The sequence below is a fragment of the Lolium perenne genome, chromosome 7 (genome assembly GCF_019359855.2).
Source record: "Lolium perenne isolate Kyuss_39 chromosome 7, Kyuss_2.0, whole genome shotgun sequence".
NCBI classification, from domain to species: Eukaryota; Viridiplantae; Streptophyta; class Magnoliopsida; order Poales; family Poaceae; genus Lolium; species Lolium perenne.
The window spans coordinates 184,423,771-184,450,181 of NC_067250.2; the positions used below are offsets into that span (position 1 = coordinate 184,423,771).

Here is a 26,411-nt window from a genome sequence, read left to right on the forward strand (position 1 = left end):
GCCCCCTGGCTCCCCTCTTGCCTTTCTTCGGTGCTCTGGAAGCTTCCGGGAATTTTAAGATCTTCGGTGTTGATTTCATCCGATTCCGAAAATATTTCTTTACTAGGATTTCTGAAACCAAAAACAGCAGAAAACAACAACTGGCCTTTCGGCATCTCGTCAATAGGTTAGTTCCGGAAAATGCATAATAATGACATAAAGTATGCATAAAACATGTAGATATCATCAATAATGTGGCATGGAATATAAGAAATTATCGATACGTCGGAGACGTATCACTCTTCAAGATTCTCTTCGGATCCGAGCTGAATGAAGTCGGAGGAATGATGAATCTCGGAGAACTTCGGGGGCTACTGTTGTGGGTATACTTTATGGGTATATCAACGGCAGTGCCTAGATCCGGCAGGCCCGGGTGGCTGATACGTCCCCGACGTATCCATAATTTCTGTCGTTCCATGCTTGTTTTATGACAATACTTACATGTTTTGCTTGCACTTTATAATGTTTTTATGCGTTTTCCGGAACTAACCTATTAACAAGATGCCACAGTGCCAGTTCCTGTTTTCTGCTGTTTTTGGTTCCAGAAAGGCTGTTCGGGCAATATTCTCGGAATTGGACGAAATCAACGCCAAACCTCCTATTTTTCCCGGAAGGCTCCAGAACACCGAAGAAGAGTCGGAGAGGGGCCAGAGGGCCACCAGACCATAAGGCGGCGCGGCCTGGCCTGGGCCCGCGCCACCCTATGGTGTGGAGCCCCCAGGTGCCCCCCTGTGCCGCCTCTTCGCCTATAAAATCCCTTTCGACCTAAAAACGCAGTACCAATTGACGAAACTCCAGAAAGACTCCAGGGGCGCCGCCGCCATCGCGAAACTCCAATTCGGGGACAACTCTGTTAGGCACCTGCCGGAACGGGGAAGTGCCCCCGGAAGCCATCTCCATCAACGCCACCGCCTCCGCCATGCTCCGTGAGTAGTTCCCCCATGGACTACGGGTTCTAGCTGTAGCTATGTCGGTATACTCTCCCCCATGTACTTCAATACAATGGTCTCATGAGCTGCCTTACATGATTGAGATTCATCTGATGTAATCGGTGTTGTGTTTGTTGGGATCCGATGGATGATACATTATGATTAGTCTATCTATAAAGTTTGTGAAGTTATTGTTGCTGCAATCTTGTTATGCTTAATGCTTGTCACTAGGGCCCGAGTGGCATGATCTTAGATTTGAGCTCTATACTTATTGCTTAGATTGTATCTACAAGTTGTATGCACATGTCACTGTCCGGAACCAATGGCCCCGAAGTGACAAGAATCGGGACAACCGGAGGGGATGGCGGTGATGTGAGGATCACATGTTTTCACGGAGTGTTAATGCTTTGCTCTGGTACTCTATTAAAAGGAGTACCTTAATATCCAAAGAGTTTCCCTTGAGGCTCCGGCTGCCACCGCTGGTAGGACAAAAGATGTTGTGCAAGTTTCTCATTGCGAGCACGTACGACTATATACGGAAAACATGCCTACATAATTAATAATCTTGATGTTCTATCTTAATGCTTTGATTCCTATCAATTGCCCAACTGTAATTTGTTCACCCAACACTTGTCACTTATTGGAGAGTTACCACTAGTGTAGATCGCTGGGAACCCCGGTCCATATCTCATCATTATATACCTGTTCTACATGTCATTGGAAGTAGTACCAACTATTTTCTGGTGCCATTGCTCTCATATTGCGATTCTTTCGCTGTTATCTTGTTACTACATGCTCTCATATTATCGCTACTTTCACATCACCCCTGTTGCTAGTGCTTTTCCAGGTGCAGCTGAATTGACAACTCAGTTGTTAAGGCTTATAAGTATTCTTTACCTCCCCTTGTGTCGAATCAATAAATTTGGGTTATACTACCCTCGAAGACTATCGCGATCCCCTATACTTGTGGGTTATCAAGACTGTTTTCTGGCGCCGTTGCCGGGGAGGCATAGCTCTACTCATAAGTTCACCTGGGGAGTACACTCTACCTCTCTCTCTGTTGTATTTTATTTTGTTTTGCTTAGTTTACTTTTTCCTAGTTTACTTGTGCTTAGTTTATTTCTGTCTAGTATTATTTTGCTTAGTTTACTTTTGTCTAGTTTATTTTTGTCTTGTTTTACTTTTCTCATATACCCAAAAATCCATAAAAATTTGAAAAACCGAAAAATTAAAAACTGTTGTTATGGGAGAACCAACAACCTACTTGGAGCTTATAGAATGTTATAATAGCTATAGAGAATCAAGAACTGGTAAAATAATGAGTGCTATGATAGAAAAATTGAATACAATGGCTAGAATCTTGCTTAGACGCCATGATATAAACTGTTGCTCTAAAGAGGACACTAAACATCTTAAATTTCAATGTGGCTTTAGTGAGGAATTTTTAATTAAGAACTATAATCGGAATTGCTATATTCATTATGGGTTCGAAGAGGTAGAACAATTTGTCTTATTTATGGGAGCCTCCGAGATAGAATCCTTCATGGTTGAGAATTATGAAACTTGTGCTATTTGTAAGGACCTTAAAGATTATGTCTCTACTATCCTTAATTCTTGCATAGAATGCTACAGTAGGAATCCTTATATCCTTGATTATAAAGAGAGACACATTAATGCACAAGAATGCACTCACAATTTGCAGGAATTGGTGGAAGAAGAAACTGATGAACCTGAAAGCTCATTGGATGAAAAAGAGGAGGAAATTGATGAACTTGAAAGCTCATTGGATGAAAAAGAAGAGGAGAGCGACGAACAAAAGGAGGAAGAATGGATTAGCTACCCATGCCAACCTTCTAATGAGAGTAACTCTTTATCTCTTACATTATTTGATTGTCCTCCATGCTTACCGAAAGAGGTTGAATGTTATGTTCCTGTGGATTCTCTTGAAATATTCCCTATGAGTAAAACTTGTGAGAATAATTATGCTACTATTATTTATGATAATCCATGCTACTTTGATAAATCTTATGATAATGCTTTGTTTGTGCCTGATGTCGAAATGCATGGTACTAAAGAATTTTGCTTAGCAAATGTTTATGATAAAGCTCTAGATGATGGTCCTATGTTACTTGATACTATTAATTGTACTACTAATGAAAATGGGATTGGAGAGTCCTTGACTTATTCTATGAGTCCCATATCTCTTGAGATTGATCAACTACCTTGTTATATTATTAATAAAAGTAAGTTTGAAAGTTTTAATTCCACTATTCTTGAACTTGATAAAAATTATGTGTTTGGAAATCATGAAAAGTATGCTTCATGTGATAGTTACATTGTTGAGTTTATTCATGAAGCTACTGAAAATTATTATGAGAGAGGAAAATATGGTTGTAGAAATTTGTATGGTACTAAAACACCTCTCTATGTGCTGAAATTTTTGAAGTTACACTTGTTCTATCTTCCTATGCTTGTTACTTTGCTTTTCATAAACTTGTTTATTTACAAGATTCCTATGCATAGGAAGCATGTTAGACTTAAATGTGTTTTGAATTTGCTTCTTGATGCTCTCTTTTGCTTCCAATACTATTTCTTGCGAGTGCATCATCAAAACTGCTGAGCCCATCTTAATGGCTATAAAGAAAGCAACTTCTTGGGAGATAACCCATGTGTTATTTTGCTACAGTATTTTGTTTTATATTTGTGTCTTGGAAGTTGTTTACTACTGTAGCAACCTCTCCTTATCTTAGTTTTGTGTTTTGTTGTGCCAAGTGAAGCCTCTAATTGAAGGTTGATACTAGATTTGGATTTCTGCACAGAAACAGATTTCTATCTGTCACGAATCTGGACTGTTTTCTCTGTAGAAAAATCAGAAAAATATGCCAATTTATGTGCGTGTTCCTCAGATATGTACGCAACTTTCATTAGTTTTGAGTTTTCTGATTTGAGCAACGGAAGTATTTTATTAAAATTCGTCTTTACCGGCTGTTCTGTTTTGGCAGATTCTGTCTCTGTTTTTTGCATTGTCTCTTGTGGACTTTAAGCGAGCTTTTCTAGACATAGAGAGCTGTAGCTAATGTTTTATTGAGTTCTTGCAATGTGCCACTACAGGACCAAGGTGGATTCAAATTTTTTGAGTACTAACCCCTCTAATGAAGTTTATGAGAAGTTTGTTGTGAAGGAAGTTTTCAAGGGTCAAGAGAGGAGGATGATATATGATCAAGAAGAGTGAAAAGTCAAAGCTTGGGGATGCCCCCGTGGTTCATCCCTGCATATTTCAAGAAGACTCAAGCGTCTAAGCTTGGGGATGCCCAAGGCATCCCCTTCTTCATCAACTTATCAGGTTTCTTCTATTGAAACTATATTTTTATTCGGTCACATCATATGTGCTTTACTTGCAGCGTCTGTGTGCTTTTATTTTTGTTTTTGTTTGAATAAATTCGGATCCTAGCAATCCTTGTGTGGGAGAGAGACACGCTCCGATTTTTCATATGAACACTTGTTCTTCGTTTTACTTTTAATGTTCAATGATAAAAGTTGGAAGCTACAATACTTATTATTATTTGGTTGGAAAAGGAAAATGCCTCATATGTCTTGGATAATTTGACACTTGGCAATTGTTTTGAGCTCTCAAGTAGATCATAAGTTTTTGCATGTAGTTTAAACCTATTAGTGGAGAACTACCGTAAAGCTTGTTAAAATTGGTTTGCATAATTGATCTCTCTTAAGGTCTAGATATTTTCTGGTAAAAGTGTTTGAGCAACAAGGAAGACAGTGTAGAGTATTATAATGCTTGCGATATGTTTTTATGTAAGTTTTGCTGTACCGGTTCATACTTGTGTTTGCTTCAAACAATCTTGCTAGCCTAAGCCTTGTATCGAGAGGGAATACTTCTCATGCATCCAAAATCCTTGAGCCAACCACTATGCCAATTGTGTCCACCATACCTACCTACTATGTGGTATTTCCTGCCATTCCAAAGTAAATTGCTTGAGTGCTACCTTTAAACAATTCAAAATTTATCACCTCTGATTTGTGTCAATGTTTTATAGCTCATGAGGAAGTATGTGGTGTTTATCTTTCAATCTTGTTGGGCAACTTTCACCAATGGACTAGTGGCTTCATCCGCTTATCCAATAATTTTGCAAAAAGAGCTGGCAATGGGATTCCCAGTCCCAAATTAATTAACAAAAAAATAGACACTCCTCCATGGTATGTGATTGTTGGACGGCACCCGAAGGATTCGGTTAGCCATGGCTTGTGTAAGCAAAGGTTGGGAGGAGTGTCATCATAATAAAACTAAAATAAAAAGGCACTCCTTCATGGTATGAGATTGTTGGCAGGCACCCGAGGATTCGGTTAGCCATGGTTTGTGAAAGAAAGGTTGGAAGGAGTGCCACCCAAAAATAAAATAAAATGGGAGCCGCTCTTTGAAGGTTTGTCTGGCGAGGGGGTTAGAGTGCCCACTACCATTCGTTGACAACAACAAACACTTCTCAAAACTTTACTTTTATGCTCTCTCTATGTTTTCAAAATAAAAGCTCTAGCACAAATATAGCAATCGATGCTTCCCTTGTAGAAGGGCCATTCTTTTACTTTTATGTTGAGTCAGTTACCTAATTCCTCCCACCTTAGAAGCAAACACTTGTGTCAACTGTGCATTGATTCTTACATACTTGCATATTTGCATTCATCATATTACTCTATGTTGACAATATCCATGAGATATACATGTTGAAAGTTTAAAGCAACCGCTGAAACTTAAATCTTCCTTTGTGTTGCTTCGATGCCTTTACTTTGAATTTATTGCTTTATGAGTTAACTCTTGTGCAATCTTTTGATGCTTGTCTTGAAAGTACTATTCATGAAAAGTTTTGCTATATGTTATCTACTTGTTAGCAACTATAGATCATTGCCTTGAGTCACTTCATTCATTTCATATGCTTTGTAATAGTATGATCAAGGTTATGTAAGTAGCATGTCACTACAGAAATTATTCTTTTTATCGTTTACCTGCTCGGGACGAGCAGGAACTAAGCTTGGGGATGCTGATACGTCCCCGACGTATCCATAATTTCTGTCGTTCCATGCTTGTTTTATGACAATACTTACATGTTTTGCTTGCACTTTATAATGTTTTTATGCGTTTTCCGGAACTAACCTATTAACAAGATGCCACAGTGCCAGTTCCTGTTTTCTGCTGTTTTTGGTTCCAGAAAGGCTGTTCGGGCAATATTCTCGGAATTGGACGAAATCAACGCCAAACCTCCTATTTTTCCCGGAAGGCTCCAGAACACCGAAGAAGAGTCGGAGAGGGGCCAGAGGGCCACCAGACCATAAGGCGGCGCGGCCTGGCCTAGGCCCGCGCCACCCTATGGTGTGGAGCCCCCAGGTGCCCCCCTGCGCCGCCTCTTCGCCTATAAAATCCCTTTCGACCTAAAAACACAGTACCAATTGACGAAACTCCAGAAAGACTCCAGGGGCGCCGCCGCCATCGCGAAACTCCAATTCGGGGGACAGAACTGTTCGGCACCTGCCGAACGGGGAAGTGCCCCCGGAAGCCATCTCCATCAACGCCACCGCCTCCGCCATGCTCCGTGAGTAGTTCCCCCATGGACTACGGGTTCTAGCTGTAGCTATGTCGGTATACTCTCCCCCATGTACTTCAATACAATGGTCTCATGAGCTGCCTTACATGATTGAGATTCATCTGATGTAATCGGTGTTGCGTTTGTTGGGATCCGATGGATGATACATTATGATTAGTCTATCTATAAAGTTTGTGAAGTTATTGTTGCTGCAATCTTGTTATGCTTAATGCTTGTCACTAGGGCCCGAGTGGCATGATCTTAGATTTGAGCTCTATACTTATTGCTTAGATTGTATCTACAAGTTGTATGCACATGTCACTGTCCGGAACCAATGGCCCCGAAGTGACAAGAATCGGGACAACCGGAGGGGATGGCGGTGATGTGAGGATCACATGTTTTCACGGAGTGTTAATGCTTTGCTCTGGTACTCTATTAAAAGGAGTACCTTAATATCCAGTAGTTTCCCTTGAGGCCCGGCTGCCACCGGCTGGTAGGACAAAAGATGTTGTGCAAGTTTCTCATTGCGAGCACGTACGACTATATACGAAAAACATGCCTACATAATTAATAATCTTGATGTTCTATCTTAATGCTTTGATTCCTATCAATTGTCCAACTGTAATTTGTTCACCCAACACTTGTCACTTATTGGAGAGTTACCACTAGTGTAGATCGCTGGGAACCCCGGTCCATATCTCATCATTATATACCTGTTCTACATGTCATTGGAAGTAGTACCAACTATTTTCTGGTGCCATTGCTCTCATATTGCTATTACTGCTGCTGTGTTACTGTTACTACTGCTCTCATATTACTGCTACTTTCACATCACCCCTGTTGTTAGTGCTTTTCCAGGTGCAGCTGAATTGACAACTCAGTTGTTAAGGCTTATAAGTATTCTTTACCTCCCCTTGTGTCGAATCAATAAATTTGGGTTATACTACCCTCGAAGACTATCGCGATCCCCTATACTTGTGGGTTATCAGTGGCCCATAGTTGGTGATGTGGCATGTGGCCCATCGGGTGGTCCAGTTGCTGTAGATCCTGAAGGATGAAGTCCAGCCCAGGAACAGGAAGCCGGATCCTAACCGACCTACGAAGGAGGCCGGATCCGTGAAGGCCCATGAAGTATCCGGATCCTGCACGACACCGATGGAAGGCGGATCCTTGACGTACACGGCAAGACATTGTACCGTAGTTAGGCAACTTGTATTCCGGCTAGGACTCTCCATGTAAACCCTAGATCAGTGCGCCTTTATAAGCCGGATCCCGGGAGCACTAGAGGCACGACCACTGATGACCCACAAGTATAGGGGGTGTATCGTAGTATCTTCGATAAGTAAGAATGTCGATCCCAACGAGGAGCAGAAGGTGTTGACAAGCAGTTTCGATGAAGGATTCACTGTAAATGCTCACAGACAAGTATTCAGGGGGTTTTGATGTAACAGATGAATAAAGTACGAGTAAGTAAAGTGCGAGAGTAATAATTGCAGCGAGTGGCCCAATCCTTTTTAGCTCAAAGGACAAGCCGGTTTGCTTACTTATAATGACCAAACGTTCTCGAGGACACACGGGATTTTAGTCTAGTGCTTTCGCTTCATACAGCTGATTAATCTTCATTGTTTTGATAAGTGTTGTGTGGGTGAACCTATGCTAATGTACCGCCCTTCCTAGGACTAATACATACTTGTGATTATACCCCTTGCAAGCATCCACAACTACAAGAAAGTAATTAAGATAAATCTAACCACAACCTTAAACTCTGAGATCCTGCTATCCCTCCTGCATCGATATACCAACGGGGGCTCAGGTTTCTGTCACTCCGGCAACCCCGCAATTGGCAAACGAGTACAAGATGCATTCCCCTAGGCCCATAAAGGTGAAGTATCATGTAGTCGACGTTCACATGACACCACTAGAAGAATAACACCACAACTTAAATATCATAACATTGAATATTACTCAACCATAGTTCACTACTAACATTTAGACTTCACCCATGTCCTCAAGAACTAAACGAACTACTCACGAGACATCATATGGAACATGGTCAGAGGTGATATGATGATGAATAACAATCTGAACATAAACCTTGGTTCAATGGTTTCACTCAATAGCATCAATAACAAGTAGAAATCAACACCGGGAGAGTTTCCCCTATCAAACAATCAAGATCAAACCCAAATTGTTACAGCGGTGACGAGGTGCAGCGGTGGAGATGGCGGTGATGATGATGGAGATGATGACGATGGTGATGGAGATGATGTCCAGCTCGATGACGGTGACGATGGCGTCGATTTCCCCCTCCGGGAGGGAATTTCCCCGGCGGATTCCTGCCCGCCGGAGAGCTCTTTTCTCTCTGGTGTTCTCCGCCCCGCAGAGGCGGCTGTGACTCTTCGCGACTATCCTCTGGGGCTTAGGTTTTCGTGACGAAGGCGTACGCGAAGAAAAGGAGGCGAGAGAGGGCTGTGGGCCCCCTCCTCACAGGGCGGCGCGGCCAGGCCTTGGGCCGCGCCGGCCTATGAGGTGGGCCCACCTAGGGTCCCCTCGGCTCCCCCTTCTGGCTCCCTTCGTCATCTGGAAAAATAGGATTTTTCATATAATTTCCGTCAACTGTTGATCTTCCGAAATATTGCATTCTGACGGCGCTTTTTCCAGCAGAATCCTGACTCCGGTGCGCGATCCTCCAATAATCATGAAACATGCAAAATAGATGAAATAACATAAGTATTATCTCCAAATATGAAATATATCAATGAATAACAGCAAATTATGATATAAAATAGTGATGCAAAATGGACGTATCAACCACAACTCATTGTAACAACGCGAAAGCGCCCAGATAATTCCAGACAAGCAGCAGTAGGCCTTGCCATCGTGCAGGTGGTCCGAAGCTGGGTAAATCGCGTACCACCGTCCCGAGGACTCTCCGCCCTATGGCCCCTACTTCTTCTCCCCTCCATGAGGATCCCACCTCTGGAGTACCGTCGAAAAGGCAACGACGGGTATGGCGGATGTTTTCCTTTTTTTCCGATGCTTCCTTGGCGGCGGCGGAGGATGATGGTGGACGACAGTTTGGCAATGCACAAATTTCTCCAAGGGTAAAATTTTAATTTTACTTCTTGTGGGTTTCGTTGTGCAAGTTTGCTTGACAAACATGTTTGTCTCGAGTGATGACCATATACGTAAGAAAGTGGATTTTGCACTTACACGCATGGGTGTGGATGTTTCCGTCACCGTTCACTGTGCTTTGAGATTCAGATAAAACGAGTAGAGAGAGAAAGGAATCTTTCTCTCTACCATGGTGAGCACGAATCTCGAGAAATAAATGGACGGTGATGGTAACACCCACACCCATGCGTGTAAGTACACAAGTATTTCCCTATATGTAATCTCCAGATTGTCTAATGAAATATATGGTTATTTAAAAAAACAAGGAAACCAAGGGGTATGACACCGAATTGAAACACCACTATTGGGCCAAGCCCACAAAACGACCATGGATGTGGACGCGAACTGAAACACCACTGCTGGGCCAAGACCACAAAACGACAAGGGGATGTGCGGGACCAGGTCGACGTATAGCGTTCCCTACTTCCCGCTCATTAGTGTGCATTTGTACGCATCGCATGAAAGAAATCCGGCATGGGCCGACCCATTAGTTGTTCTTTCGATTAAAAGAAGTACCATTGGTTTTCTCTTTTCACATCATCCGATCTCTAGCCTAGTGCCTACGCTTGTGCAGTTGACTGTGACCCAAGTTCGAATGCCACCGTCCGTCCATCGTTTCCCGACAGTCTTTTCAAATTCTAATTTAAAAAGGAAAATAAACCTGTACAAAATTTGAGTTTAAGCAAATTTTGAATCTGGAAAAAATAGTATGAGCAAAATTTGAATTCAAAAAAAAGTACAGATTTCAAAATGTTCAAAATAAAAATGTTCAAAAATTTAAAAATACAAATATGAAAACTGCTCAGACTTGAAATTAACTTAACTTTAAAATTTCTTGAATTTAAAATTGGCTAAATTTTGAATTTTGCTCGATTTTAAAATTTGCTCGAATTTGAAATTTGCGTGAATTTAAAATTTGCTTAAAAACCAAAAGAAAGAAACGGGAAAAAGAAAAATCAGAAAAAGTAAAAGAAAAAACCGGAATAACCGCCAGAGCCGAAGGAATAGCAAAGACTCGAAGAAAAGCGAACAAAATGAACCGAAGAAAACCGAAAAACAAGAAAACCGTTCTGAGAAGTTACTTGGGCTGCCGTTCTGAGAAGTAGCTGAAGCCCAAGCCCACAAGGGACGGGACAGGCCCAACGACGTATAAACCCTTCCCAAAATTTCACTTCCGTGATATCTACACAAAACCCTGTCCTTCCTCCCAGCCAGCCTTCGCTTTGTTCCCCTTCCCTTCCATCCGCGGTCTCGGCAACGGCGGGTTCTCCAACCTAGGGTTTCCGCGCCACCACCGTTCACCAGCCATGGCGAGCGGCGGTGCCACCGCCTCCACCTCCGGAGGTAGCGGGGGCGCCGGCACCAAGACTGTGCCCGCCGCGCTTTGGTGGGACCCTTTCGTCGCCCTCTCCGACGACCTCGACCGCGCCGCTGCCTCCCCCTCCGCCGCCATCTCGGACGCCCTCGTAAGCCCACAACCATTTCCCTAGCCCCACAGACGCTCGCAACCGTAACCAACTCGCTCTCCTCCGTGCTGCAGGCGGAGCGGATCAAGCGCCATCACGCGTGGCTCCGCGGCTCGGTTTCCATGTTCGGGAAGCCAAACGACGCCTCAAGGACCGCGCTGGACGCCACCCAAGTTGCCGTTGGAGAGCACCGCCTGGCCGTCAAGCCCGACCTCAAGGAGGCCGCGCTTCGCTTGAGCAAGTCTCTGGTAATTTGCTGCCTATCCCCATTTTGCATCTCCCAGTGGCCGGGGTGAAATGAGTGGAGGCTGGTATGTGTTGTCCAGTAGATCGAATTGGAAAAACAGGGCATGGTTTATTTTACTCCGAATATGATAGAACAGCAAAACCAGTGATTCCCGACACCAGGGACTAATCAGGAAGTGGTCCGCTCTGTCTGGAACAGTGTACGCTACAAGGCACTAGCAGATGGGGACCCATCCTGCTCGGGAGGGTGAGAACAGTAGTGTTGATCCAGCATTGCCTCGGCACCTAGATACGCACGCCTTGGTGCGTTTACCACCTGTCAATGTGTGCATCGCCTAGCCATACAATACAACCAGAAAAATTTCTGCAGATGGCTGTACTGCCTAGATATGCCTTCTAGATCACCGGCATGAAATGCCGAGTAGTAGCATTGCAGTTATACGCAGTCACATCACTATTAGGGAATTATTATTTTTTGAGAGGAAGGAAATTCTTATTTTGATCTAAATGTTTGCCGAATGACTAGTGCGGAGACGAATGCCGTGCTTGGTGAATATATCCCTGATATCCTGCTGCTTGACTTGAACTTTGTCACAGCTACATTTATTTGTTTGGCATAACCAGTGTTACATATCATCTTTATCATTGTAATTACTTACATGACTTGTGGTGTAACATTTTCTTAGGAAATTGGAAGCCTAAAGACAGCTCCTTGTAAATTCTGCTGTTGTGCTGTACTTAATTTTCTATGTTTTCTCAGAACTTGGACGAGGTGCAGTCATACATTCTGGTAAAAAGATCTTCAGAAAGCACTCCAAAAACCCATGAGGCCGATGCTGAAGAGTTTCTTCGGCTGGTATGTTCTTTGAGTTTAATTCTTCTTTTACAAGTCAATAGATAGATGTTCCTGTCAGCGATGGGCCGATCACTTCTGTTGAGTACAGGAGCCAACCTCTTAGTGTAGTTCACTATGCAGTGTAGTAAGTCTGCAATTGTTCTTGAGTAGTGTCCAGTCTAGTTTCTTTTTTACAACCTAGTGTTTGGTATCCCAGTTGCCATCAAAGCTAATTAGTGTGATCAATTATTGATGTTCAATATTATGCATTACTTCTGATTGTACAGTCTGCTGCACCTCAAAGTTTCAAACATTTCACGTTTCATATGATATCATAGAATGATTGAGCAATTTTAGCCGTCAAGTTATTGTAGTGATCAAACAAAAAGTAACACCTCTGGTGTCCACCTAAGAGATCCTTTTAGTTAAATTTATGGTTTAATCAAACAACTGTTTGAAACACTCTGATGTATCTTATTACTTCCCTCTAATGAATGAAATTCGTGGGTATGCTAACTAGATGTGCATGCAAAAGATGGAACTTATTCAGTTTATTTAGAATAATACTGGTGTCATTGCACTTTGCTAATCCTGTCTTGTGGATATGCCGCTTTATTTTTTCCTTCCTAGCCCTTCTATAATTTTGATTGTTTATTTTACCTGATCTAGTATCAACCCTTTATTTAGAATAACATTTACCTTACTGAAGGTATCTCTACAATATTACCTTGAGCGTCAATGCTTGCTGAAGTGCATCAGAAGGATCTTCGTTCATACCAGTAAGTTTGTATTGTTAGTCAAGGAAAAAAAAATATGATAGAACAATTCTTCAAATTTATTTTCTTGATCCATATTGCCTTTACTGTTATTCCTGTAGTGTAGTTCGCACGTATCGGCTATTGTTCCAGATATGTTTTTCTATGGGTCCATGGAATTGACTTTTTCCATACAGTTATTTGGCAATATCTTATTATTAATCAAGTAGTGTTAGCTCTATTCATTTGCATGAATTCTAATTTCTATTACTGGGAGAGGCGGTGCTTCTACATGTTCTTATCATTTCACTTGTGGTCCAGAAAATTCACTGAACCATGCATCTAAACCATTTTGTTTGGGGTTGGGCAATAACATGGCTGGGATTGGTCTGACAGTAGGCTTAACTTTGCTTTTGAGTTTTGACTGCATATTGTTACATTCTAGTATAAGCCAAAATCAAAAGCACCTATTTAGGTGTGCTTTTGTGGCTTATAAGCCAAAGTCCAAAAAGGCAGGTAAATCCCAAACAAACACCCTAATGTCTGCTCGATGGGAGCAAAAAAAAATCTCCCTCTTATTTAAAATCCAAAATTTTATGTTTGTAAAGCCCATCTTCCTTTCCACATTAAAGTAGCAGCCTGCGTTAATTTGGCTCTGAGTTATTTCTTCGAGAGGCCTTGCATGGCAATACAGTGCATGCAAACTTTCTGCTGAGTTTTCTGGCCATGCAGAAGAGAGTGGACTGAGCAGTTAACTTGAATGGCTGGAGCAAAGTGTGAGAAAAGGGTCCAGCAGCCATTAATCAGGGGGAGTAATTACGGCTTGGTTACGGTGATTTTTGAGATGGGCTTAGTAAACTGAAGAGGAGAGAGTAGTAAGGATTCTTTGTGGAGAAGGATGACCAGCATCAAATCGATATGGACAATTTGAAAATTTCTGACAATTGGTAGTCCAACGATAGAAATGAAGCTAAAGTTATCGTCACAGCAAATCTTCTCTCTTTTATTTATTTACTTCAACAAAATTTGAATTTGAAATTGAATTTTTAAGAGCAAAACTTAGTACACTATATCTGGAAACTTTTTTGGAAATTATCTTCTTTACTTGGGTCTAAATACAAATTGTTTTCATGCTTCTACTAAAGATGGCTGTGTGTCTGATATCTTGAGTCATCATGCTTTGCCATAAAAAAATAGTCTGAACTATTCAAATGTGTCTTTATGTAATTAATTTTCTCTTATGCCTGTCCTCTATTGTAATTTCAGATATTACTTTGGGAAAATGGAATCAATACTTTACTACTTAGATATGCTTTCCGTTACAAATTGAAACTGTTCATTAGCGTATTGGCTTCAAACTGAACATTTCATGCTTTATTTGTCAGCATGTACAGATGATGATTCTGATTCAACTGATGCCATCAAAGAAGAGGCCTTGCTTTTACTCAATGAAGAGATGGAACAGATATTACTATCTATCGTTGAAGATTCCCTTGCAGCTGCATTTTCTGTAAAATCAGTATGTTCTACACAAACCTATTGCTAATTTAGCGAAAACAAGACATTGTGTGCCATTTTATCAATTTATCATACATCATGCCGACGGTTAACGGAAAGCATTCTATATTATAATAAAATCTTACTTCACTATACACATAATAGTGCATTGCTACGGGATAATAAATAGAAAATTGTATGGATACATTGTTTATTTTTGGTTTGCTATTTTTGTGGATGTCTGGAAAGGGCAATGTGCTTGTTTGATGTTTGATTACGTCACAACAAAACCACTTGTTTTTCTTCTTATTTATTTCTCTTCAAAGGCAAGAAATCAATAACAAAATAAGCATGCCATTCTCTTGTGTGAAATGTGTTTCTGCTATGGATCCCATTACAGAAGGCATGATACTTTGTAAATACATACACACATCAGCAACTGCTATTCTACTCCTCTGTTTGTTATTAGCTACTCCCTCCTTTGATTTAGAGCTTCTTCACAATTTTGCAGGCATCTGATTTGACGGTGTCTTGGCTGGAAGAAAGTTTGATTGAAATTAGCTTGATTCTGGAAGTTTTATTTCTTGCTATCTGTGATAACCTTTCAAGGTGTAATGGTCGACTGTGGATAACTTTGTGCTCAATATTTAAGGTAACTGTTTGTGTGGGTTTCTACCGTTGCATCTCTTGGTTCTTAGTAGCTTTATTAGTTTGACTTGTTAAATACTTAACCTTTTAGGATATGCTCTCTGGCTCTTATGATGTTGGAAAATTTGGTGTATCTGTTGAAGCAAAAAAATCATTTCATTATGCTAAAGCTCAGCTACTTCTTATTCTCGTTGAAACTTTGGACTTCGAAAATCTCCTCCGCATGGTTCACGACGAAGTCTCTTTCAGGTCTTGCCAACTTCCTTGATTCTATCTATTACCATGGACCATGTTAATATCAAAACATGATGAGTACCCTGTCATTGTAATTTATGTTTAGGACCTTACATGATATTTTGTTTTGTCCCAGTGGAGGGTATTCCCCATATTCAGTTGCTGATATTCTTGAGATGGATGTTGAAGTATCAAAATTGCCTGAATCTGCAGTGGAATCAGGACCACTATTTCTTGCTTGGGCAGTCTTTCTCTGCTTGGTCCTGTCTCTTCCAGGAAATAATGCCAACTTGGTAACTGTAATATCTGATTCTAAACTATTTATTACCATTACAGAATGCAGATACCTGTCTTACTACTTTATTCTTCCAGGAAATTGATCATGCATCTTATGCCCAACGGGCTTTTGGGCTTGCACCGTTCAATTATTTACATGGATTTCTTTGCTCAAGCATCTTCAGGGAGTCAGATGTAAGTCTTTGAGGATTAAATATTTTTTCCTATGTTTTTGTTTGTTATGATAGTGTTTCCCTGAACCCTATTACTTTAAAGCGCTAGTGTTCTTCTCACCGATGCTAGTTATTTTCACTTGTAAGATGTATCACTTAGTGAAGTGTGGCTTAGTTTCATTGATAAAATTAAAAAAGGAGACTGGAGAAGCTTGCTGACCTATTATAGATACAGGTAAAACCAATTCAGGGATTGAATTACTAGATACACATGATGGTGAAACTTAATGGTGAACTAAGTACATTATGTATGAATGCGTGATTGTAGTACCCTTAAATCCCTTGCTCGTATCTAGAATGTCCAAAGTTGTGCAGAAAGGTAACATATGTGATCATCCTGAATTTGAATGTAGCAATGTTTCAAGTGAGAATACGCTTGTATATTTGTATTACTCTTATTCGTAAGGTACCCTTTGCCTTGCTAAGAAATCTGCGTAACACTGAAAGGTTAACAATCTAATAAACATCAACCACAAAGTTCTTGAGGTGATGGCTATAGGCTTCTCCTCCGACTATTCCTCCCAAGTCGATTTAGACTAGGATAATGGAGGATGGTAGCATTTGTGCAATGGTAGTAGACACATGATATAATTTACCGAAAGAGTGCTTTGTTTGAACGTAATATTTTGTTTTGCTCCAACCGTGTATCTGGTGAATCTTCGTCGCGGCCTCCAACGCCAGAATCGATGTGTGGTGTTCTACCTTCGTATGGATAATAAAGGGGGATACATGCAGTTGGCTATATCTGTGCCCCTGCATTGAGAAATTTGACATAAACAACATAATTACGTTCAAACACATAAGCCAAGGAACACACAATCGCGGTGGATCTTCCTGAATTTTGGTTTGTTGGTGTGATCCTACGTTACCTGCCCAACACCAGAATCGATGTGTGGTGTTCTACCTTAGTATGGATAATAAAGGGGGATACATGCAGTTGGCTATATCTGTGCCCCTGCATTGAGAAATTTGACATAAACAACATAATTACGTTCAAACACATAAGCCAAGGAACACACAATGGCGGTGGATCTTCCTGAATTTTGGTTTGTTGGTGTGATCTTACGTTACCTGTTGAAAGTGATGTCCATTGTCAAACAAAAACTTGGATAGGAAAACAGAAGTCCTGATTCGGCACTTTCAGACCACTTCACTTGGTTATGCTGGATGGTGCCAGAAGTTCTTGGGAGCACACTTCCTAGATACCTACAGTGGTATTGACTGAAACTCAGAGGGGTGTTAAGACCAGCTACAGTGTGAGAGAAAAGCGATTCGAAGGGCTGCATGAACCGGTTCAACACACTACAGGGAACCGATTCATTGTGTCAGAGCAGAGAAGCGAACCACTATGTTTGGCTCTGTTCGATTCCGTAGGTCAAAAACTCAAAATAAGAAATCTGACCTGACATGCACCATGCAAAGCTACAAAACAGTGGACACCATGCAGCCAGCGGAAGAGGACAAGTTTTTTTTTTATTGGATGGGTCCCATCTCTGATGTTGGGCCAGAGTTACACAGTGCAGCAAAACACCACCTATTCAAAGAGTACCTTTTTTACTTTGAACCACATACATGGTCTAATAGTCCCTAACAAATGTTAGATTTTGGCAGAGGGATATCGTGTGAGAGAGCATACTCTTGGCAGTACTGAAGTGTACTTAGATATATTAGGGGTAGGGAGAGGCTCTCGCACCAGGGGCAAGATACACGCACTATCCTTCTAATTCTTGCTTACTTTATTCCTCATAGGGGGTCCTGATATGGCCCAAGGGTCCCTGTATTCACGAATTGACCGCGAGGATGAACACGAGAAGGAGGGGAAAATGGTGGAAATACTAGTAGACAAGTTAGATCTATGTCAACTGGCAAATACAAGTAAAAGCCACATGGGGGATTTTTTTGTCTTTAATCAATTGGCAAATAGACAAGTTAATGTATGGCAAGAGGGCCATGTTCTAGTTCTGCTTTCACTCATAGGTCATACATATCCAGCGGTGGAGACCTACGTGGGTCAGACATGGTGAGCAACATCATACTGTCTTGAACAGTGTAAACAAGAGAACGTGCACTGTTGCCGTGGCCCAGGCCACGGCCCTGCGGTCCTGAGTACATATCCTATGCCATACCTACACAATAGAAGTGTCTGTAGTGATACACTATGTGTTATACACATTGATTTTCTGATATCTAATCTAGACACTTCTTTAATTTTAACTGATTTTCTTCATGCAACTCTGCATGTATATGCATTAGGTAGAAACAGGGGTCTTACGAAGTCTTAGAAAAAGGAAACAATAACCATCAGGGGGCAAAAACATGCACAAAATAAAAAAAAACGACCAAAACGATCTGGCTGAAGGATTAGGAATCTGGAGAGAACCTACAGAAGGTGATTTGCCACGACCTAAAATCCGCTTTAATAGATTCAAAGAGATCATAGGCCTTGAAACTTGTGGTTGAAAATTCTGTCATTTCGCTCCTTCCAAATTTTAACTAAACTCATGTAACAGTCCTACAAGTGCACGGCGAATCTTATTTTCAGGGTCCTGTTTCTGGTTTCCGCGGTGTACTGAGAACTTTCATTTCTGCTTTCATTGCTTCATACGAGATCTCTTTTCAGGTATATCACTAAGTTTTTAATTGTTGCATCCAAATTGAGCTTTTAAATGGATCTAGGCAAACACACAATAAATGTGCTTTAAGAGGGTGCTTGTATTTTATGTGCAGACAGAAGACTGTTCTCTTGGCATGATATTGAATATTATTTGCGAAGTTTATGGTGGAGAGGTTTGACTGGACATATTTTCCCGTTATTCTGTAACCATTCATTTGCACAGTATAAATTACATGTTTTATTAATTCTAATGTTTCAGGAAGCACTCTGTATGCAATTCTGGGACAAAGATAGTTATGTTGATGGTCCAATCAGATCTGTTCTTCATATAGTGGAGAAAGACTACCCTTTCCATATAAAGGATCTGCTTCGCTTCTTATCAGCTGTTTCTTATGGGACATGGCCTGCTCAATGTGTGTATGTATTTGTTTTTCTGCTTTTACTCTCATTTATTCTTTCTACATCCTGCCACACATTCCTGGTATGAATTTTTCTATTTTACCTATCTTTGCGCTTCTAATAAGTTTCTCTGCATATTTGTTTCTTTGATGGAAATAGTAGAAACTCGATGAATATACATAACTAGAAACTGGATGGTGCATTTGAGAAAAACCATAAGCACTTCAGCTCATATTCAATCCCAAAAGGTTGGCTTAGAAAGTCCTTGAGGTCTTTGTGTTTGCTGCAAGCTCCCAAATCATTGGATTCTCAAGCCTTAGTTCAATTCGAGGTCATCTTGCCAGTTGCCCAGGCATTCATTGCTGACTTGTAGCTCACCAGTAAACTACTTATCAGCTCAACTAGTAAAAGATTTATCTGTTGGCATGTGAAACCGTCTCACGAAAGCACCATTTCACCGTGGAGAATGAATCACAATAGTGGCTTCAAACAATAGGGAAATATAAATCGAGGCAGGATTGATGAGTTACCAAAGGAAAGCAAGCGATTTGGCTAGATTCATGGAGGGTCGGTGGGAATCACAAAGATTGGGGCGCTAGCTCTTGTATCTGGAACAGTGTACCAGAGTGTGTTAGAGAGAGAAGGACAAAGAGGACAGATTCATAATCAGGAAGATGAATAAAGATCTGACATGTACAGTGGCAAAATTACATTGATTTGGATCGACACCAGTGAAGCCTCACCAGGGTGCAATTGGAATTGATTGTGGTTCCAGTTTTAAAGATCAGGGGAAGCTGAGTAGGGGGTTGTTGGGTGATCTGGACTCGAGCATTAGTCTGGGGTTAGACTTGTCTCTTATTTATACTAGCTAAGTACCCGTGTGTTGCTATGAATTCCTTTTTCAAATCAACATTAAAGTATAGTTCTGTTTTACAACGAGCATGCGGGTGTGCGTTTTTCACCTGTTTACGTTTTGTTGGACAACCAGCATGCTCTTTTTGCCCTTTGTGCATCTTCTTCCATACATGCCTCAAGAAGAAGAGAGACCACCTTTCTCTTCCCTTGTTACCTCTTCACTTGTCCGTTGACTTTTGTTGTTCATTGGGTGTGGCTTCACCCGACCATTGTCCCATTCCACCCCGTCTTTGTGTGCCCACCATCTTCTCCAACTTTGACAAATGTGTCGGCGATGTTCCATGTGTTGTCTAACTCGGACTGTATCTTGGCTTGATATCATGCTTTATGCCCTTATTTTGTGCTGTAGGCATCAGCTCTTGTCAGGGAAAACAAACAATATTTGCATCACCAATCGTATGCACCAATTAATCAACAACAGCGGGGAAAATGGGGGAAAACTACATCGCACACCTGCAATATATTACCCAAAAAATAAGTGGCACACAAATTATGAATTCACAGAAAACCTTTTTCAGACAAAGTACCACAGCCTAACACTTTGACTTCTAGGAAAAAACTCCCATTATTATATAAAATTAATTGTCGGGAGGATCAGGGAGTGCAATCCATTTGAATTGTCTTCCAGTAAGGTCTATAAAAGAGCATCTTGCTTCCGTTCTGTGCAGAGCTCAACAATAAATGTCAGAACCCCTGAAGTTTTTCCTAAGTAACAATGTTGCAGAAAACTATATGAAGGTATACGCAAATTTTGGAACATTTCTTACAATCCTTCCATAGCACAAGGCAGCTGACAGAACAGGAGTACTTTACATTCATTATACAGCTTTAGCACACTGAAACTAACAAATGGGAAATGACAGGCTAAAGCTTCAGGTACTCCACCGAGCAAAAGTTGGAGCATGTTGATCAACATGAGCTTGGACATGTCGGACTCAAGTATTGCTCACGTGGCACCACCGCTCGCTACCTTGCTGCTGTCTTGGTAGAGACATATACTCATATCTGAGGGGTTAATGGTAGAGGCTGAAGCCAGCAACGCCAGCAGCAGCGACGCAGTGGAGCATGCGTGACAGTGAGGGGAGAGATCTGAGAGAGTTACACTGGGGGTTATGGGGTGGCGTACGTGGGAGAAAAAAAAGTAGGTAGATAAATAAACGAGAAGCTTGCTTTCATGGATTATGGAAATTTATAACAAACGGAACAAGATAACAGAGGTTGGTGAAACAAATTGCATGGCAGAGAGTACCTGAAGTCCTGAACAACAAACTTCTATTGAGTAACTATCTTGATCAACAAGCTCCACGGGTGGGGGATATTTCAACGGCAATGAGGTAGGCCATCTGAGGGGAGGATTAACACTGGCGCGGGGGAGGATTAGCGCCAGGGGTAGAGGAGCAGGCGTACCATAACAATGACCATGACCAACTCCCTTTAATAGTAAAGAAAATGTTGAGAGTTTATTTAGCTGTGTTCAAAACTTCAATTTCGTGTTGAAAACAGTAATTGGAGATCTGCCTGAATGTTAGAAACTTCCAAACAAAACACATTGGTATGTGAAACCTGCCCCTGTTAATTGTTGTTCCAACTGTATCTACTGTTTAGCACCTCTAGGTGTATAATCTGTCAAGCAATGTCTCACATCCTGTTAATTTTAGTTCCAACAGTATGCTGTTGTTTAACAACATCCTAGCTATTGATATTTTGTGATCTAGTAGGCAGTGTATATAATATTCTGACTGGTGTGCTTATACAGCAAAAGTGATATGGTTATGATATTCATTGGTTATCTTCTAGATAAATGGTAATTATTGGAGTTTCTAGCTTCTTCTCACTTCCACTCTAATTCTTCCATTTAATCTTTCTTGACTGTAGATATAATTACCTAGAGAGGATGAATGGTGTAACAACATGGTATACAATCCCTGGTAATCTTCCTGATAGTGTGAACTACTGTGACCAAATTGAAATTCATCATCCAATCAGCATTCCTGGTATGGAAGGCATTACATTACCCCATGGGACACATGGTTACATATTGAAAATTCAGGAAGATGGTGTTGCATTAGTTCGTTGGGAGGTATTCCTTTCCTGCGCTGCCAAACGTACTTGTTATATGCTGTCTTTATTGCCAGTACTTGTTTAGGAAGCATCCTTGTCTGGTGCAGATCAGTTTATCATCTTTTATGTGATGCTTCATTATTCCATGTTAGTTATACATTGGTAGAACCTTTTCTCTTTGTTTTTCCCAATTTTTTGTTTTTCATATTACTGTTATTCATGATTCCTCTTTTATATTCATTGTTTAAAATCAGCTTTTTGTAGAAAATAGAAGCTTCTTACTATCCCCGACATCTGCACCATAGATGTATACAGCCTTAATTATTACACGTTTTATCCAAATTACCAAACAGTAGCCTAATCAAAAAGTGTGATAGACTACACAAAACACCATCACATGACAGCCCAGATATATAATCGCTGAAGACTAAGAAGCCTATCACTGGCACACCATGCAAACCAGGACATACATTAAAATCTGTTTATGCTATGCAAATTCCTAGAATTTGTTGTCTAAGCTGAAAGAAGCCATAGTCACTTCTGATGTCCATGTAGTTGTTAGAATAGAGATGTAATTAGTGTTTAATCTAAACTTGGAAGTAAAAGAAGAAAAAGGTACCCTTTGTATCTTCCAGGCTTGAGTTTCGGCGGGTCCTGCAGACTGAGTTAATGAAATACTCCACTAAAGGACAAATATTCACAATGCGTCCTACAGTTAAGTTCGACCCTTATTCTTACATTTAGATTGTTATGGGCAGGACATGCAGATTGAAAAACAGAGTCAGTTCATTTGGCTTGAATTCTGGCCGTTGCTGAGTACTTCGTGAAATATAACTGTACGGAAAATATTCATCATATAGTTCTAAATTTTTAACTGTTATTCTACCTTTCAGACTTTCATGCATGAGACATGCAGACTGAAAAGGAGAATTCAGTTAATTTGCCACGACACATCATAACTCGCTGCAGCAGTTTTGCTTCAGCCTGCTGCCCTTGTATAATCTTACAGAAATTACAAATGAGTCCCTTTCATCTTTCCTGAAGAAAGCTTCTTCCTCTTGGTTTCAGTTGCATTAACTGAAGTACTCAATAATGACCAGACCTCCATCTTCATGACATGTCATGTGAATTTTAGTTTAGGTTGGACTGAAGTAATCAATCAGTTCGGCTCTACAGTAAAATGATGAATTGTTACTATGTAATATTATACTAGTAGTACATTTGTATTCCCTGTATGACTTGGGCATTGTTTTCATAATGTTTATCTGCTGTAAAAATCAAACCGTAGCTCTTGACAGGAAGAACTGTTGTAATACTAACTACTGTATTAATATTTAGGATGCATATACTCCTAAGGGTTGGTATACATTTTCTGAACTTTCTAACTTCATGTGCCCCTCTTCTGTACATTTTCTTGTGTGCTTTGAAAAACTGAAAACAGTTAACTGCCACTGCTCTCTAAGTGCTTATTGATTTACTGGATCATTAGGTTAACATGAGCTATATTTGTCCAGTTTCCACATTCAGGTGTTTTCATTTTGCTCGTCACTTTGTCACAAGATCTATATTCATGCAATTATGTGGAAGCCTGCGATATATTGGACTTACTGTATCAGATGGTATCGTCAAATAAGGTAGCTGCTAAGTTAGTTTTAACATTTCATTGACCTACCCAGAAGTTTCTAGCTGCCTGGTATTAGTTGACCCTAAATTTTACCTACTAGTTTTTAATTTTTTAATTGCTAAGTAATTTATGCTTTACTTGTCTTGTCATCATTTTCTTGACGCCTGATATGCACTTATTGCTCTATGTAGAATCTGTGCCCTGCTTTGCTGGATGCTGATAAGTCTCTAGCTGTTCAGAAATCTAAGAGTTTGGGGCAAATTGAAGAACATATCAGGTTTAAAATATACACATTTTCAAACTTTCAGTATATTGATGTGGAATGAACATACTTGACTCTGTCCTTTTCAGGATTGATGTTGTTAAAATCCTTTGCTCATCAATTTTCAAATATGCGCAAGATGGTAATAACGGCAGCATAATGTCAAAAACCCTTCGTGTGTTAGCAGAAGCTCTCAAGTGGTAAGCTACATTAGTATGTTGGTTTGTTTGATTAAGTGACTTAGTGCTGAAGTGTTCTATGAGTGTCTCGTGCCATGGTTATCCAATTTTTATACGCCGTTTGGGAGCTTTACCAGGACTCACTAGAAAAACACCTAAATCCGGAAGTAATCTGAAAAAGAAATTCCATTCTGGGAAAAAGAAGCAATATCATATTCGTCTTCAAGAAAAACAGAAATTCCGTTTTCATTATGGTCTGACAGAACGACAATTACTTAGATATGTACATATCGCAAGACTTAGAGTAGTTTAGCGTTATTAATCCTAGAGTGATCCAGGGATTATTCCATTTGATATCAGAGCCAACTGCTGCTCTACCATTGATGGCTAGCGGCAGGGTATTTGATCATTCTTTGGAATAATCTCTCCTAGGGATCGATCGGTTGCCTTGTCCATACCACAGATGCTGCAGGCCATCATGGAGCAACTGGACCATGGTTCCTGGATTCAGTGGAATGGGCTTCAATCCAATCATGATCCACAGATCTGTGTGTTCGAGATTGCTCCAGTTGGTTGGGCTTCGCACTCCTGTTCGTGGTATCGCAAGTTGAACCAAAAATGCAGCCGCAGTTGTCAGTGCTTCAGCTGTTTTGCTGAGAGTTGATATTGTATATGTTACATACTAGCGTGTTTCGACACTGCTGTGTCCAGCGGTGGTAAGGGCTGAGATGGTGTGAGACCTGTACCTCGTATCAGTCAAGCAATCTATGTGCTTATTTAGTATTCTTAGAATTAGTTACCCGTAGTTATCCTAAAATGACTGAAGGATCATTCCAATGAAGCTCTCCCTTCTATTAAGTCCTCTGTAATTCTGTGTAATGGCATGTACTCTGTGTATTTGCACCAATGGGCCTTAGAAAATATTTTAGTTAACAAACTGTTATTGTGATGAATATTTAGTGTTCCATACCGCGTGTTTGATGTGGCGATAGAGTGCGGCATCTTCAGTTCACAACCTAATGGCCCGTCAAGGTAATCTTCTTGCATCTTTCTGTTAATACACATTAATATCTGTTATTAATCTGAACTACTTTCATTTGCTGGGAACATTATATACCGGAATCGTAGTTGATGTACTCTGTTCTTTGTTACACACAACTGCTAATCATCATATTATAATTTCTATTTGAAAGGGAAAAAAGTTTTCCCTTTCATTCAAAATGGTTTTGGCTTTATCTACTGCATCTTTGTTTTGTGACAAGTCACTGCTAGCTAATTACTGAATGATGTAATCGGAATAACTAGTTTGGTTTCCTGCTAATGGGATGACTATAGTTATATTTGTGGTTGGTGTCCAGTGTTAGGGGCTGTATTGCACGGCAAACTTTGTATTTGTTGTTGGTTTCTTAATGAAAGAGAAGTGCATGCTTTTGCATGTTTTCTAAAATGATGTTGTATTCTGCTATCTCCAATTCCTTTTTTTTTTGGGAGTAGCCTAAGTTAAATTTGAAATATTTTCAGTGAATGCATTTATCTTGAAAGCTCCAAGCCTTTTAGTCTTGGTGTATTTTCTCTTGCCGATTCTGTTTTTCTGTAGGTATGAAAAGTTGAACCGCTGTCAATAACAACCACAATTCCCTCTCTGCAGTGATTGGCTACTTTCTGGTGCACTAGCTAGAATGCTTTTTGCTGCTTCCGAGGAAAATGGAGACTGTTCTTCACTTGCATCTTCATGTATGTATTTCTGCTTCTGATCACAGCATTTACTACTTTTGAATGTCCCATTTCTGCCTGTATACACTTCTCATCATGGTTGGATCAAATGTTTGTGTCTTATTGTTGATTATTGTTCTAGTTTTCCACTTTTGTTACTTTATACAGATACAGTTGTTTATTTAGTATTGCTAGAACTGGTTGAGTAGGACCTGGTTCTTGTTAAGCATCATCATATACACATAATGTAAAAGTACAAGTTCTTTCTCCAAGGAAACTTAGAATATCTGGGCAGTTGCCTAAACTGGCAATGCGAACCTCCATTCGATGGCTTCCAAGCTTGTGCCACCTTTATGCTTTGGGGAGGTCATGAAAAGCATGAACCAGAGTATCAAACAGAAGACTATTTAATTGTATTGTTGCAAATACATGTGTGTCATTGTGTGGACAGAGTTCATCGTTTAATCTTTGACTTCCCATATGTTAATTGTGTTTATAGATGATCTAATGAACTCCATACTTTCCTAGTGCTTGATTTTGCCATTCAGGTTTTGCGGAAAGGAGCTGCTGCTGATGATACGATATCATCGTTCATTGTTTTTTCAATTCAATACATCATGGTTAATCATATGAACTGGAAACACAAGAAGTATAGTTGCTGGAAGACAACCCTGAAGGTGCAATTTAATGTTAAAATCTGTTTGAGACTTGAGAAAACTGCTTT

At 40.5% G+C, this 26,411-nt stretch overlaps 1 protein-coding gene across 4 annotated transcripts in view; it reads left to right on the forward strand.

Moving 5' to 3' along the window:
* The first annotated feature begins 10,928 nt into the window (after nt 1–10,928).
* The window catches only part of LOC127321682 (uncharacterized), a 29,001-nt gene continuing 13,518 nt past the window's right edge, over nt 10,929–26,411 (forward strand). Inside the window, exons 1-19 of one of the 4 annotated variants that reach the window (XM_071823169.1) lie at nt 10,929–11,196; nt 11,271–11,444; nt 12,203–12,298; nt 12,987–13,056; nt 14,418–14,551; nt 15,041–15,181; nt 15,269–15,426; nt 15,548–15,710; nt 15,784–15,882; nt 18,463–18,540; nt 18,648–18,707; nt 18,794–18,951; nt 21,724–21,928; nt 23,424–23,543; nt 23,725–23,810; nt 23,885–23,995; nt 24,935–25,006; nt 25,623–25,708; nt 26,216–26,364. In XM_071823169.1, coding sequence (XP_071679270.1) covers nt 11,038–11,196; nt 11,271–11,444; nt 12,203–12,298; nt 12,987–13,056; nt 14,418–14,551; nt 15,041–15,181; nt 15,269–15,426; nt 15,548–15,710; nt 15,784–15,882; nt 18,463–18,540; nt 18,648–18,707; nt 18,794–18,951; nt 21,724–21,928; nt 23,424–23,543; nt 23,725–23,810; nt 23,885–23,995; nt 24,935–25,006; nt 25,623–25,708; nt 26,216–26,364 — 2,319 coding nt within the window. In that variant the 5' untranslated portion in view covers nt 10,929–11,037. The remainder of the gene's footprint in view (nt 11,197–11,270; nt 11,445–12,202; nt 12,299–12,986; nt 13,057–14,417; nt 14,552–15,040; nt 15,182–15,268; nt 15,427–15,547; nt 15,711–15,783; nt 15,883–18,462; nt 18,541–18,647; nt 18,708–18,793; nt 18,952–21,723; nt 21,929–23,423; nt 23,544–23,724; nt 23,811–23,884; nt 23,996–24,934; nt 25,007–25,622; nt 25,709–26,215; nt 26,365–26,411) is intronic. The other 3 variants (XM_051350711.1, XM_071823170.1, XM_051350712.1) reach the window with 3 other exon arrangements.